The 15,207-nt window shown below is 43.3% G+C and overlaps 1 protein-coding gene across 4 annotated transcripts in view; it reads left to right on the top strand.

Annotated features, from left to right (window-relative positions):
• Window positions 1-15,207, top strand: part of ap1b1 (adaptor related protein complex 1 subunit beta 1) — a 49,748-nt gene that overhangs the window by 28,327 nt on the left and 6,214 nt on the right. For all 4 annotated transcript variants that reach the window (XM_015366222.2, XM_006640283.3, XM_015366220.2 and 1 more), the window contains 6 exons: window positions 1,701-1,835; window positions 4,406-4,551; window positions 7,016-7,145; window positions 9,593-9,677; window positions 10,586-10,672; window positions 12,890-13,044. In XM_015366222.2, the coding sequence (XP_015221708.1) occupies window positions 1,701-1,835; window positions 4,406-4,551; window positions 7,016-7,145; window positions 9,593-9,677; window positions 10,586-10,672; window positions 12,890-13,044 (738 nt within the window). The remainder of the gene's footprint in view (window positions 1-1,700; window positions 1,836-4,405; window positions 4,552-7,015; window positions 7,146-9,592; window positions 9,678-10,585; window positions 10,673-12,889; window positions 13,045-15,207) is intronic.

Raw genomic sequence — 15,207 nt, 5'->3', positions numbered from 1 at the left:
GTTAGGGCTATTTTACAGATAGGATTGCATTCATTACTATTTAAATCTACGTTCGAGCCTGCTGTTTTTCTGTTTCGTAAGAAGTAGGTTTGGGCTTGATCAGCACTTTGTTTCCTGGCTGGTGTATTAACAGGATGGGCAATGCTGAGTAGCCCCCCAGAATTTGAAGCAATTCACGCAGATGGAGAATTTAACATTGTAATAAAGATAAGCCATGTTAACAGTGTTCTCGTGAGTTTACTCATTTAAGATGGGTCTCTGTGGGAGTATCGGTTATCTGACGGATTTAAAATCTAAATCTCCCATTGCTGTGTTTAAAATCCAATTTTGCCTTCAGTCTCTTGCCCTTTAGTTGATCAATATCGAGTCTAGCGTGATGAAACACATTTGCTCAACTCTTGGAAGATGTGGTGAGCAGTGATGAACCGCTGTGGGGTGAAATCAGTGGGGATGTTTAAGCATATTTTTATATTAGCAGTTGCAAGGGTGCTCTTGGTTTCTGGAACTGGGGTGTAGGTTCAATTTCGGCGCTTCTATTCATTTCCTTTGGACCGGCGTGAAGAAAGTTAATAAGTTAAAGTGCTGGAAGCTGCAGACGGAGATCAAACAGAATAAGCGTGTGAATGAAAGGGGTGTCGGGAAAATTCGCCCTGCTGCTGCGCCTGCTGCACAGTTTCAGTCTTCCGAGCTCGGTGATGTGTGAACACACGAATAGGACGGCTGGTTTATTTCACAGCGGAGATGGCCGGGCCCACGGTTGGTTATTTCTCAGAAGAACTCGGCTACGAGCAAAGAGAGCTGTAAATGTGGAGAGCCTGTAACAGTGTGTGCCAACTTAAAAGGACCAAGACGTAGCTTTCCAGTTTCTAATTTCCATCAGTGTTCTTTCACTGCAGGACATGGCGCACTCTGGTTACAGATCACAGTTTGTTTTGAGATAAAATGATTAAAATCATTCTAAAAGCCCATCTGATTTGTTGGGAGGGGTTCCTCCTGTACTGGAGGACAGGGCGATGGAGGGGATTGTCATGGATAAAGAAGGGCTGTGGTGCAGACTTTCAGTGACTCAGCTGCACCTGCAAGCAGACAGCTTACAACTTCAGCATATTAATATCACTGGTCTGGGGTGCTGCAGTTTCCTGTCATCTGCAAGCCAGTTGATGCCTAAGGATCAAAATGTTCCATGTGCTTTTTTTCTTACTGTGTAGAAAAGGGCTCTGTTGTAGTAACCCTTTCTCTGCCTCTTTTATCTTTCTCCATTCTTCTTGGCCCTGCAGCTTGAATCGGCATTGAATCAGGGGGCATCTGTGATATAGCTCGCTCTTGCTGGTAACAGGAGTTCACAATGCTGCAAAGCACTGCCATATCAGAATTGAGTGAAGCAACATTGGCACCTGTGTGCCCTTGATATAAACATCACCCCCCAGACACTGTGTGATGCGGAAGGCCAAGCTGCTGTATACCGCTGTGTTAGTGCTTGGTCCCATGATGCATTGTCTGGTCTTGGTCTTCCTTTCCGATCTGGTCCTAGCTGGTCCTTAAGTGTCAATTAAGCAACCATGCAAAGCTCTGGCTGCCTACAGCTGGTGTAGGCTGCTCCCTGTTTCCAGCTTGGCTCTGTAAGTTCATTCTCTCAAAAGGTCTAACGTACATCAAGCAGGATACTTGTCATAACTGCAGGTTCGCTCTTTTGTCCACAGATGGGCACCGGGTTCAGCGTACCTACTGTCATGCCCTCCTCTTTGAATGCGCCTGTTGCAGGGGGCCTCGGTGACCTCTTTGACCTTGGAGGGGGAGTGGGAATACCAGCTGGCGCATACGTCATCCCCAAGTCTGTGAGTATCTACATTAAATTGAGTTGATAGTCCGACTGGATTTGACCACGAATGTGAGCAGTTTAGTTCAAGGCCAGGTCCCTTATCCCTTTGCTTTCTTTCTGCAATCCAGGTAATCCTAACTTGGCATACGTGTGGTTTTTAGTTCACCTAAATTATTAGATTTGCAAAATGTCTGCTCTGAGTTTTATGATCTAATTTAAAATCTCGTTTCTTGTATCCATACATCAGAATTACATGCATTAAATTCAGGAATGCCCTTGAATTTTGCTGCATGGACCAGGATTAAAATAACCAACAGTCAACTTCATTAGTACCTGTCCTTTTTTTAGTCCATGATTAAGTCTCCTCTCAGCTGTCCTCTGTTGTAGCTCAGGATAAATAATCAGTTCTTTCAGTCTGTCCTCATTAACTCGTGACCTCCAGTCGTGGATGAAGCCCTAGTGAGCAGTCCTGGCTTGCCCTTTTCCAAGACCTCTGTACTTGTTCGTGCTGTGGGTCCCAGAAGAGAATGGGAATGCTATATTTCAAATGTGGACCAAGTACTGCGTTTTCCATTCTGTTTCTTACATAAGCTAAATTCTCTGCACCTTTTTAATTGCTCCTTTTCAACATGTAGATTCTGATTCTGAGTGCACTTCAACCCCTGGAACTTTTTCCTTTGGGGACGGTGTCCTGTTCTGTGCCACATTTACCACTGGAAATGTGTATCAAACATCAGTGATATCAAACTACCGGTAGATAGATTAATATATATATATATTTGATTATTCCCGTCTCATTTTGAGGTTCAGTATAGTTCGTATGAGTATATAGTTTCTTCTGAGCTGTTTGAAACTGACACAAACCAGATAATGGATTGTGTAGGGGTTGCAGCGATGTACTGTTACACCTTCTACTTGAATTTTTTTTTGAATGTTTCTCGTTATTTTTATTTCCATACAGATGACTGAGGCAATGTGACCAGATATTGCAGAATGTTAGTCATGTTGTCGCTTTGCCGATACTGTTAATCCTTTGTATTTTTCTTCTTTTCATATTTTGAGCCGCTCCTACTGAGGTTCTTCAGAGGTTTGCAGAGGGTGATGTGTAGCGGTATTATATCTTCTGGCTGTACTGAGTCGTAGGCAGCTGATTATGTGCAGGAATAAGGGTTCTGCATTAGTTTTCCCTCGTTAGATGTTCACTCCACTCCCTGCCAGCAGTGGGTCTTTAATGTGATTTTGTCAGCAGAGGAGATCCTGACAGACCTAACATTTCATACAGCAGAGATTTCACCAAAAGAATTAAAAACCTGCTTTCCACCATGAAGAAAGAAGCATCATTATGCTCTGAACAGATTAGCGAACCCCAATTAACAACAAACAAAATAACGGCTTCAGAGCAGATTAAAGCTCTGGGCTTAAGGCAATTGGTTAAGATTTTTTAAAGCAATAAATTGTTAGTTTTAATTTTTATCTTTTGGCTATGACAGTTAAACAATAACTACCAGGTAAAATACTTGAAGTGATCTGGACGCCGCCATGTGTTGAAGGATTCTGTTTTCTGCTTTGGGTGTTTCATTTGTTGTTTTATTTGTTTTCGTGCTTTACATGTTCTGGGATGTTATTATTTCTGCCCGAGAAGGGTGGGAGTCCATCTTTGATGGCTGGTTTTAGGGCACCGTCCTCCGTAAGTGAGCTGTCCGCTCTCCGTCAGTCGACTGTGTTAGCATCTGTTATGCAGCAGGACCGTGAAGTCTTGACATCCTGTAATCTCAAGTGGAAACTGCAATTCTGTTGTGAATCAGATGGAGTCTGGAGGATTTTCATCCTTAACACAATCAAAATTAAATACCCCGGTTAACCATGCTATTATGTTTTATTATATGTGATAATAAAAGTCCAGTAGAATTCTGTCGCAAGGTGCAGACCGTTTTGCCAGCAACATACTTGATAACCGTTTCATGAACACTATATATTTAAACTGTAATCGAGCAATAATACATCATCCTCTTGGGCATGTTTCTGGGCCCACCGGAATGATTTGACAGCAGACTAAGTACGCCAGTATTCGCACCATCAGCAATCAGTGAGTAGGAGAACAGAGTGATGAAGCCAATTGAAAGATGGGGATTATTCAGAGATCATGATTGGTAAAGGCCAGGGGAAAACTTGGCCAGGACAGCGGAGTAACACCCCTACTCTGATGAGACGGAGCGTCAGGACCTCAGTTGTGCGTTTCTTCTGAGAAACGTCGCCTTTTTTTACAAGATAGTGTCCTCACCACTATACTGGGACATTGGGACCCACACAGACAGCAGGGTGAGCACCCCCTACTGCTCCCACTAACACCTCTTCCAGAATCAACCTTAGCTTTCCCAGGAGGTCTCCCATCCAGGTACTGACCAGGCTCACACCTGCTGAGCTTCAGTGGGCTGCCAGTTTCTGAGTTGCAGGGTGATAGAAGTGGTGGCTATAAATTTAAAGGATTGTTTGGAACTAATAAAATTATAATGTACATGGTGTTCGCTGCTGACTGTGCGGTATGTATGAATGGCCTCTCACATTGGCCCTGTGATTCTTTTCCAGGTGTGGCTACCTGCTATGAAAGCCAAAGGACTGGAGATCTCTGGCACGTTTGCCCGGCGGATGGGCACCATTCAGATGGAACTGTCCCTCACCAACAAAGCAATGCAGGTCATGACAGACTTTGCCATCCAGTTCAACAGGAACAGGTGAGTGGCGGGCTTTGGGTTGTATTGTAGGGACTCGGGGGAGAGTGGTTTTGTGCAGGTCCGCGTCTCGTGGGTATTTTTAATGTTCCTTTTTTTTTAAAATCAGTATTGCAGCTTTATTTTTACTGTCTCCGATTCAGTTGCTGGTTCCCGGCTCTCGGCTCAATAGTCTCTTGTTAGCTGTAGAAAGGGGAACCGCAGTCTCTGAACTCTGCCCTGTTGGGCCATGTGTGCTCATGGAGGCCAAGGCAACCTTATAAGCTCAGTACTTGGCAAGCTGAGGGTTTTCTCTGGTTGCCTGTGGCCCCATCAGCCTGCATTTTACACTAGCGTCTCCTCTGTTGGAGCTCTTGGTCAGCCTGTTTTGTTTCTTATTCTGTTGTGCGGTCTCGTTGCAATTGTCCTGTAAGACAGCCAGGGTGACCCGAGCTCGGTGGGGCGCAGCATGGAAAGCAAACTATCCAGAGCTGCACAATGCTTTCAGTCCCAGAGGTGTAAACTATTGAATTCTATATGTGTCGGTTCATCGCACTGAGTCTTGAGGAAGCCCTTTCATGAGTAACTCATTAAAATAAGTAAATAAAACTGTAGAAACAAATTAATCTCTAGGAACGCACATCCGAAAGTCCTTTGAAAGCGTGTTTACATACAGTATAAGTACTAGAGGATTTTTGATGGACACGGTATAAGCTGCATTAATTTGCCAAATGATTTATATTGTAGTTGAACGGAATTTAGTTTCCCCAAAATTATAAGATGTTTTTTTTTTAGTTATCTACATAATGCAGATGCAGATAATACACGCACACGGCTATTTATATGTAACTGTTGACAAGCCCTCCCATTGTTGTCACACCAGAAGACTAAGTGTACTCTGAACAAGAACATGGAGATAATCTTATTTGAAAATCCTGTGCAATCACCCTGCTGTAGTTTGAAAGAAACTGTCACGCATTATTGATCCCCAGCTATTGCAGCAAAGCAGTTCGTCTTCATTAAGTGGCAGCGTGCAAGCTGATCAGTTTTACATTGCTTAATTTGAAAAATAATAAGTAGCCGAAATACTTTTCCAGGCACAACCCAATAAGTTATTGTCCTACTCATAGGGCTGTCTCTGCTGATGACACTTCTTCTGTCTGATTGCATTTGATGCAAATGCCTTTCCCTCTAAGAAGTTGGCTGAAGAGACCTAGCAAATAGCGCTATAATGCATCAACACATTGAAAGGCCCACATTTTCAACTGCATCTTTAGGGAAGATGCCCTTGAGTGTTTTGTTTAAGTCTCGCTTGGACTGAAATGATGTGGCATTATTGTAGCACTTCTTTCAGTTTGCTGTATCTTATTTCAGGGTTAGCAAGTTTTTGGAAAAGTTTTCTTTGATCACTTCTTCACACATTTTAATGTTGTTTTCTAGTTTGTTGGTGCTTAATAGTTAAGGGTAATCTTAACTTGGAATCAAGATCTTGTTTTTAATCCATACATTTGAGTGAGAATTCATATAGAATGTGGAAATACAGAAGATGCAAATTTGTATCAGACATTTCACTTGTTTTTGGACAATATATAAACCTTTTGACAACTTACTAGGGGTTGTCTGAGCTCTGTTATTGCAATTCAGCTCAAATCTGTGCTAATTTTGGCATTTTCAAAGTCAGAAGTTTAAAATTCAAATATTTGCTTGAGCCCCAGAGCCTGTCTTTACAAATTAAGCAGTGCTGTTAAGTAAATATGAGTAATGCATCTGAAAATGATAGTTTGATTAATCCTCTTGACTGTTGGGAAGGAGCAGTTAAAACAATACACACTCTTCTGTTGCTTAGTTAGCTGCTTTCTTAAAGAATATGCCACTGTGTTAAACTGATAAAATACGTTGCCCACATTTTTATCCGTGTAAAAACTACACCTCAAAAATCTGTCATCAGGGGTGTTTGTCGGTTACAATTGAAAGCTTCAGCGGTTAGAAATAAGGCAGTATGTGAGGGAAACATGAGCTCGTGGAAGCAGAATGATCTTTGTCTACTCTTTACTAACTTTGCATTAAAACATTGCCCAGTGTAACAGCTGTATATCGCCAATTAAATTAGCTTTTTTGTGCCTTTGCTGCAGTTGTTTATCTAGTTTGTGTGGTTTTAAATGGCATCTCGATTAGTGCTGTTAATGGGTTCCAGAGGCTAGGGCTTTAACCAGGGTTATTAAAACAGCTGCTATGGAGATATGTTCCCAACATCATAATACAAATTGGACGAATCCTGGTTTTGCAAGACAGAGCTCTGCCTGTACAAATTTATATGAGTTATATGTTGATAAAACCATTGTAAATTATATATTGATAAAACCATAACCTGTGGTTTATTTTTTCAAGGTCATCAGCATACTGACACTTGGCAAGGAAGTTTGACCTTGGATTTAGGTGGTCAGAAGCCATATTAATGATTTTATGTTTTTGTGTTTCCCCTTGTAAGCTTTGGGCTGTCTCCTGCAGCTGCCCTCCAGGTGCACACCCCTCTGAGCCCCAACCAGACCATTGAGGTGACCCTTCCTCTCAGCACGGTGGGGCCGGTCATGAAGATGGACCCCCTGAACAACCTGCAGGTAAGCTTGTATAACAGGGGTGTTAGATTTACGGATTAACATCAGCTGATCGCTTCAAGATCAATCAGAAATCCTTGGAGTGCCTTTTTATAGTGCAAATAGTCTTTTGGATTTTGCAGCTCTGTAGCAAATGTTTTTTTTTTATTTGCTCTTTTTTTTTTCTCTGCCATCCCAAAGAAATAAGGACTTTGAAGTCAGTGCTGTCTGTTAAGCACAGCCACAATAGATCCTTCATGGCTTTTAATCCTTTTAGCTCTTTGGTTATTAGCCCATTTTTTAAAAATCCATTTGAAACGGAGAAGGCATGTGCGCAATAACTCCCAATTCCTAACTCCTTCAGAGGAAGCATTCTGCTTTTGAAAGAGGCGCTAAAAGCGCAGGATTTTCCTAATGGCCTTCTCAGGTTTTTTTTTTGTCCTTGTCAGTTGTGTGCACATGCAGCCCACTGAAGTTAGTGCAAGCAGCAGGTTGGAGAAGTGGCCTGAACGGCAATTGCCAAGTTAATTATAGTGAGGATGGGTTTGGGAAAACAAACTGGTGGCCTGATAACATGGAATTTGAGTGAGGGGGAGGTGGTGTTTACAGATACTGGGCTCTTTGCAGTTACTGTTGGAGTCGAGCCTTGGGTTCTGATATGCATGAAAGGAGACGGCGGCACAATGAGTTGGAAGTGTATAATGCAATTACCTTTCTTTCTCCGCTGTAACTGAACCGCGAAGGCAATAAGGCACTGTCAGAGGATGTGACATGGTGTTGTCCTGTGGATGATGGATTAGCTTCTGTGGCAATAAGATGGGTAATAAGTCCCTCTGGCTAAAGTGTCAAAGACAGAAGCGTGTGGTAATATACAGGTTCCCTAGAAAAGAAAGATGCTTCTGATGGTGACGGGCAGCTGGGGCTCGGCGCTGGAGGGTGGCGATGCCATCCTCTTTTTAAGCTCCTTGCCATATCCTCCTTTTACCTGTGGCTTTGAATCTCTGAGCACCATGAAAACCGTGAAACTCTCCTGCCTTTAGAACAGTGCAGGGTTTTCCATGCAACCAGGAAAATCTGGAACATCGCAGTCTTAATCTCCCTCCATGGCAATAACATTTAAAATGAATAGCTCTGTGCTGCTGCCTTTCTACGAAAACATAATGTTTTTTGTCTCTGGTCTCTTTTTAAGTTAAAATGTGAGTTTTGCATAGCGTGTGGTGCAGGGCTGTCGCAGAAAAAGGTTTCCCAAGCAGAAGGCATGAGGACACTTAAGAAAGATTTCTCAATGTCCTTTTAAGAGTGTTTTCTGATTCTTGAATAAAATTCCCTTCTTTGTGGTTTTCTTGCATTAATTAGTGTAGTCTTAACAGATTTTAAAGCAGATGGTTAATCCACTACAAGGCCAAAGCATGTATGGTGCTGGGCTTCTGCAAGCAAGTTCAAATTCTGGGGCTTAATTGCCGCAAGGTTTTGAAATAATTGTAAAATTTACAGGTTATTATAATATACATTTTGCATGAGCTGTGAATGAGCATCAGGACGAGCGTAAAAGGCTGGGTGCCTGTAGTATAAAAGATAAATGCATAGAAAAGGCATGTGACGGCAGTCTAATCAAGCCATCTCTGGAGTCTGGTCTGCGGATTTCTACGGCAAACCGCAATTGAAGGTCACTCCTGACAAACTAGGTATACAAAGAGAATAATGCTGCCTTGAAATGCAGCCAAGATGGTTGAATGGATAATTTGCATCGCTTTTAGCCTTATTTCATGTTTTACTTGTTTCGGCATCCATTATCTTATCGATTCGCTGTTGTTGCCTCCGTTTTGATTCTAAATCTGTACTCCAGTAAGCCGAAACAATTGCCAGGTACAATTTTTAGGCGAGAGGTTTATCTTTCATAGGTTTCATAGGCACCAGGTTGCAGAGCACCAATTTTAAGAGAAAGATCCTCACCCTTAGCCCTTGTCTTCTTGTGGTGTGAACAAAGGGAACTTTCATTCTCTCCCTTGCAGAGAGCAGTAGATCCATCTATTTTGCTTGATCAGCCTAAAATCTGGTCTTTGTTGATAAAATGGAGTGCTAAGTAAGATTTTACTTCATGTTCTTCTGCACTCCAATTCTGTGCTCTGAACTGCACCCCCCACCAGCTTCTTAACCTATCAGAAAAACTCAGCCTTGGTTCAGAAGTCGATCTAGGGCTTGCAAACATTTTTGATCGCCTTTGGCATTTTGTGATTTGGCCTGATAAATGTGTTCCCTCAACGCATCGTGTCACACTTGCCCACTCCGTGTGACTCGTGCGCACCGCGGCAGGTCTTTGCAATTTGCCGGGTGCCAAAGCCTAAGATAACTGAGGAGACAAGTGCTAAAGCCAGTGTGGCTGAGATGTGCCTCGCTGTGCCCTCTGAATGCACAGCTCACAGGGCCCACCTGTTTGTAAGGCCTCCTTTCTTCTCGTGTGTTCCTGACAGGTCGCTGTGAAGAACAACATTGACGTCTTCTACTTCAGCTGCCTCTACCCCATCAACATCCTGTTTGCTGAGGATGGCAAGATGGGTGAGCGTCCCATTGCTACCAGCATGTCTGTCTGTCGAAGATGAGCCCACGGGGAGATTCTCTGTAATGTCAAGATCCCGTTCAAGTACCTCGTGTCAATGCAGCTACAGATCTGGTGTCAAGCCCACTGTGAAAAATAGGAAGTCCTATTGCCAAGAGGAGGTGCTGCTGTTTTTCTGCTTGTGCTTTGAACATTTATTCATCACCCTAGCTGGCATATGATATTTTTAATAAGATTCTGTTGTGCAGCTTGCCATGGTGAGAAAACCCCTTTGGTATGTGTTCATAATAATAATAATAATTGCTTACACTTATATAGCGCTTTTCTGGACACTCCACTCAAAGCGCTTTACAGGTAATGGGGTCTCCCCTCCACCCCCACCAGTGTGCAGCCCCACCTGGATGATGCGACGGCAGCCATAGTGCGCCAGAACGCTCACCACACATCAGCTCTCAGTGGGGAGGAGAGCAGAGTAATGAAGCCAATTCATAGATGGGGATGATTAGGAGGCCATGATTGGTTAGGGCCAATGGGAAATTTGGCCAGGACGCCGGGGTTACACCCCTACTCTTTTCGAGAAACGCCCTGGGATTTTTAATGACCACAGAGAGTGAGGACCTCGGTTTTACGTCTCATCCGAAGGACGGCACCTGTTTACAGTATAGTGTCCCCATCACTATACTGGGGCATTAGGACCCACGTGGACCACAGGGTGAGCGCCCCCTGCTGGCCCCACTAACACCTCTTCCAGCAGAAACCTTAGTTTTTCCCCAGGAGGTCTCTCATCCAGGTACTGACCAGGCTCACAGCTGCTTCAGTGGGTTGCCAGTTGTGAGTTGCAGGGTGATATGGCTGCTGGCTATAATCTCCTGCTAAAGAGCTCACTTTGGTTTCCTGTTCTCTGCAGATCGGCAGGTCTTCCTGGCCACGTGGAAAGACATTCCCAATGACAATGAAGCACAATTCCAAGTCAAGGACTGCCATCTTAACTCCGGTAAGGCACATCCACACTCTAAGACTGCAGAGCCTCACAGAGGTGTGGCCAATTAGCTAGAAATCTCCCGAGCACAGTAACTCCAGTGCTTCAGAGTAAAAGGACAGAGCCCATCTCTTCTGGGTAAGAGACTGTCGAAGAGTAAAGGCCTGATCTGTGGAAGGAAGGTGAATATCTGAATTCTTGGTCGTCTTACACACTGTGTGAATCATTCTAATTAGAGCTCACACTATGAGCTTTCTTTTTGAGCAGGTCTGTTGGGCAGCACAAGATCTCTCTCCCTGGAGACAAGACAGTGAAATACTCAATTAAAAATGAAACAGAAAAAAGTCAGTTCATTCCTTCTCTGTCCTGTAGCCCAGGCAAAAAACTGAAACATTCATATCCAGCATTCAAAATTTAATCTGCTGCTGAAACCCCAGAGGACTGAGCGCAGTTGGGTAGCTTTTGCTGTTGGACCCTGGAAACACCTTCCTAGGAAAAGTCACTTTTAAACTATTAGAATTTTGTTTAATTTTCATTCAGCTTGGATACAGTTTCAGTGCTTGTTGTAAATGCCCCTTCCTGGCTGGCATCGATCAGTAGGTTTTTTTTTCCCCACATGCTAATTTAGTTTAATTTATTTAATGTTCTGCAAAGCTCTTGGGGGAGAATTCTCCGATGTGAATGAAAGGAACCAATATAATGATTCCATTAAGAATTAAAAGTCCTTGGGAACGTATGACCTATTTAACTGGAGTGGAGCAGGTTTAGTACCCAGGCCTATCGAGTCCCTCTTGAAAGCGTGCTATTTACGGTCAGCCCCCGCTGGCTTGTTTGGAAGCATTGCTGGGGAACGTCATAGGCAGCGTACCCCGAGAAGCTCAGCCACGGCAAACAACGCTGGAAGTGACAGCATTAGACAACACGGTGCCCACTTTCCTTTCATTGAAAGGCAGGAGAAACTGAAGAGGGCTAGCCAGTTCTGTCGATTGAAGCCTTCCTGTCCCCGGCCAGAGGACAAGACGCCTCTCCTTGCAGGCGTCTGCCAGGAGCTGATAAAACTGTCAGCGCGTGTGCCACTCCTGCCTGGCTCTTGAACTCCTCTGACAGCAGAGGAGTGTGGGGTCGCTCCGCCCCTGCCCAAGCCGATCTGTCAGCCCCCCCACCGGTCCTGGAGAATATTGCTCGCCGGCTGTGTGCACAAGGCATAATCAGCTTTCCTCTGCCTCTTATTAAACCTGGTTTCAGCCGCAGTTCCTGGCGGCAGCAGGTTTGCTGCCTGTTTCTCAGCAGATGCTTAAGATGAGTGCAGCCCCACGCTGGAATGATAGCTTCTGTTTTGAAGGTGCAGGATTTCAATGAAATCTGTTTAAATTAATAGTATATTTGTTTTAAATCTTCTGTATATTGAGCCAAAGAACCAAATAAATGAGGTCTTATGTTTCTTATGAACATGTTCACTGTTTATTGGCTTGACCCCACTGTGCCATTTTTAAATGCTAAATGTATGCATTGTTTCTTGCATTGAAATACAATTTCTTCCTGCTTCTGTCACATTCAAACACCTTTTTGTGATGTATGCTGACATTTAGGTTTCTGTGTCCTCCCAGTCTATCTTGTGAGAAAGGCAAATACAGCTTTGAGCAAGGGAATAGTGTTTATTGAAGCAAAACATCATCCAGTGTATTAAACCTAAACATTTCAGAAGCTGTGTTTTCTTCTGTTTGTTCTGTTTCTTTTGTTGCGGTGAGATGTGACTAGTCCATGGTGTTTTTTCTGTGTCTCTTAAATTCAGACCTGAATGTTACGGAACTCCAGTCCATAAAGCTTTGGGGTTTTTCTTCCAGTTCAGCCCTCCAGTTTTTTAATTTAATTTGAAGATTTTGATGTGTAGTCTATTGCATGCACAGGAAGTGTTTTGGTACCTGGCATGCAGCATCTTCATGCTGATTGCTGATACATTGGTTTCAAGTGTCCTGGACGTGTCCTTGACTCATGGTACTTTATGAGTATGTATAGGCTCACGTACATTTCATAATGGTATATGTTACAAAGGCTAAGCTGAATTGCTGATGAGAGCACATAAGAATAAGGGCACACACTTCCTCAGCCATACACCATGAGATGTCTGATGAGGTAGATGATTGGTAGGATACTAAAAAAATGAATACTGGGGTTTTCCGAGTTTACATTTTAAAAAAGAAAACCAAGGGCTGTTTTTTCCCTTCCTTTTAGAAGCAGCAACTAACAAGCTGCAGAGTAACAATGTCTTCACCATCGCCAAGAGGAACGTGGAAGGACAGGACATGCTCTATCAGTCCATGAAGCTCACCAACGGGATCTGGGTACTGGCTGAGCTGCGCATCCAGCCTGGGAACCCCAGCTGCACGGTGAGGCTCTTCTCCCCCGTACAGCTTGTGGCTTTCGTGATCCTCCTGGGATAATGTTGTCTGGAATGTCTCGACTGATTTTCTTTTATCTGCCCGGCAATGGACTGGCGTCCTGTCCAGGGTGTACCAGCCTTGTGCCTGTTGCTTGCTGGGACAGGCCCCGGTCCCTCTATGCCCCTGATCCCAGAATTGGAAGAAGAGAATTTAATAAATGGATGGATTCATTTTAGATATTTTTGTATGTTTTGCATCTAAGCCAAAAGCAATTAGTGTTAAGGTGAAGTTGTTTATATGGTACAAACTGCTTTGCAGTTCAGATTTGAGGAATACCAGGTTAGGTCTTTAAATTATGCTGTTTTGACTGCATTTCCTTTTCTAAAATTTTAAAGCAAAATAATTTTCTTCCAAGGTTGAATTGTAAGGCTTGTGGATGTCAAGGTTAATTTATTTGTAAGATTTAATGACTGCTGTTTCTTTCTGGAAACTGGACATTGATCTTTGATTAAATTAAGTTTTGCAGTGCAAGTTGTCAATCTTTCTTGTTCCTTATCTTACCATGTACATCTCTGTGAATGTAAAATATCTTTGTTCCTGGCAATAACAAGCCATAGACATGGAATTTCTGATTTATAGAGAGATGTTTCATAGAGAATCTCAGATTCTTTGAGCTTTGATTGCACAGGTGGCTGCTTTGTAATAAAAACAGCACATGTTCTCCCCAGCACATTTGCCTTAACTTGATGTTCCTGTCCATCACCTAGAAGCACACTTAGAAAAAATACTGCTACGTTTTTTCCCCCGAAGACCTTTTCTTTTGTTTTACTTATTAATCCGGCAACTGTTTCATCCGGGGAGGCACTGATCGGTCCAGTGAATCACAGTAGCTAGAGCAGCGCTTTCAGTATTAATAAATATTCACACTTTCGCATTTGTTTTCTTTAGTATAGTAGTGGTCCCAAAACAGCAGGACAGGACTGATTACAGAGTTTCCAGATAGCTTTTACTTATTTTCTTAAACCTATTTTAATTTATTATCTGTGTTGGTCAGCTTCCTACTGCTTTGTTTATTTTTTCAATCAAATAGAATCTGAAAGTTGGGAAAAGTACCGTATTTTGAAATCGGCAGTTGTAGGTCTATTGTATCTTGACGTACACCTGCGAAAACTGCCCAGACAGAATGATGGGGCGTTAGCAGACACCTCTGGCAGGCCGACCAAGTCTGCCAAGTCTCTTTAGCCTGTTGCAGGTTAGGCAGCCCTGGCTGGATGAGACCTTATTGACCCCAGGAAGTCGTGGAGTCATAGTCAAGACATTGCCCAATGTGTGAAACAGCTTGGGATGGCCTAAGTTTCCACAGTTATCGCTACCAAGGCACAGACCTCCCATTTGTGCTGACAGGTTCACAGTGAGATTGCTTTCAGACACTGTACAGATTTTTTTTGCTTTGCATGACCTGATTGTACTCTAAAGGACCGACCCTTTTTCGCTCAAATGTACTAAATACTTTATTTCTGTACAATTTCCTTACAATATGAATTATCTTTACCATAGGGACCCAGTGGTCTTTACTGAGGAATGTATGACGACTGGAAAAGCTGATCTGATTTCGTCACGATAAGTTATTTAAGAAACATGGTGTAACTGTGTGGGTCTAGATCTCTGTGCTTGCACTCTGAAGCCCATCCCAGGGAGTCTGTAGCGCACACAGGCCTTTCTCCCAACTCTTGTGTGGCGATCGATGCCGACAAACCGCTGCCTCAAGCAGGCACGCCCATTAATATATTTTGTTTTGTTGATCTGTGTTCCTGTTTTATTGCACGCCCCCACTGACGCTCATTCTGTAACCTTGCAGGATTTGGAGGTTAGCCGTCTTGATGTTATTTCTGTGTTTTTTACTGTCGGTGTGAATTGCCCTCTTCCTCTTCTCACAGTTTTTTCACTCTGTTGCATTTGACCCTTTTCTCTTCCTCTTCCCTCCTGCCTTGAAGTGTGTGGGTTTGCATCCTGGCAGAATTTGGAGGTTTACATTTTGAACAAAGCCAGTAGCAATACCGAGTCATGGTAGGTTTGAGACTAAACAGCTAAAAGGTTTAGTGGAAGAAATTTTACTGTCTCGGCACCAGTGAACTATGCGGTTTAGCAGGCATCAAAGCACCAGTCTCT

The sequence above is a fragment of the Lepisosteus oculatus genome, chromosome 22 (assembly GCF_040954835.1).
Source record: "Lepisosteus oculatus isolate fLepOcu1 chromosome 22, fLepOcu1.hap2, whole genome shotgun sequence".
Lineage (NCBI taxonomy): Eukaryota > Metazoa > Chordata > Actinopteri > Semionotiformes > Lepisosteidae > Lepisosteus > Lepisosteus oculatus.
Note: the sequence above shows the minus strand (reverse complement) of the source record. Positions and strands in the feature narration are given on the sequence as shown.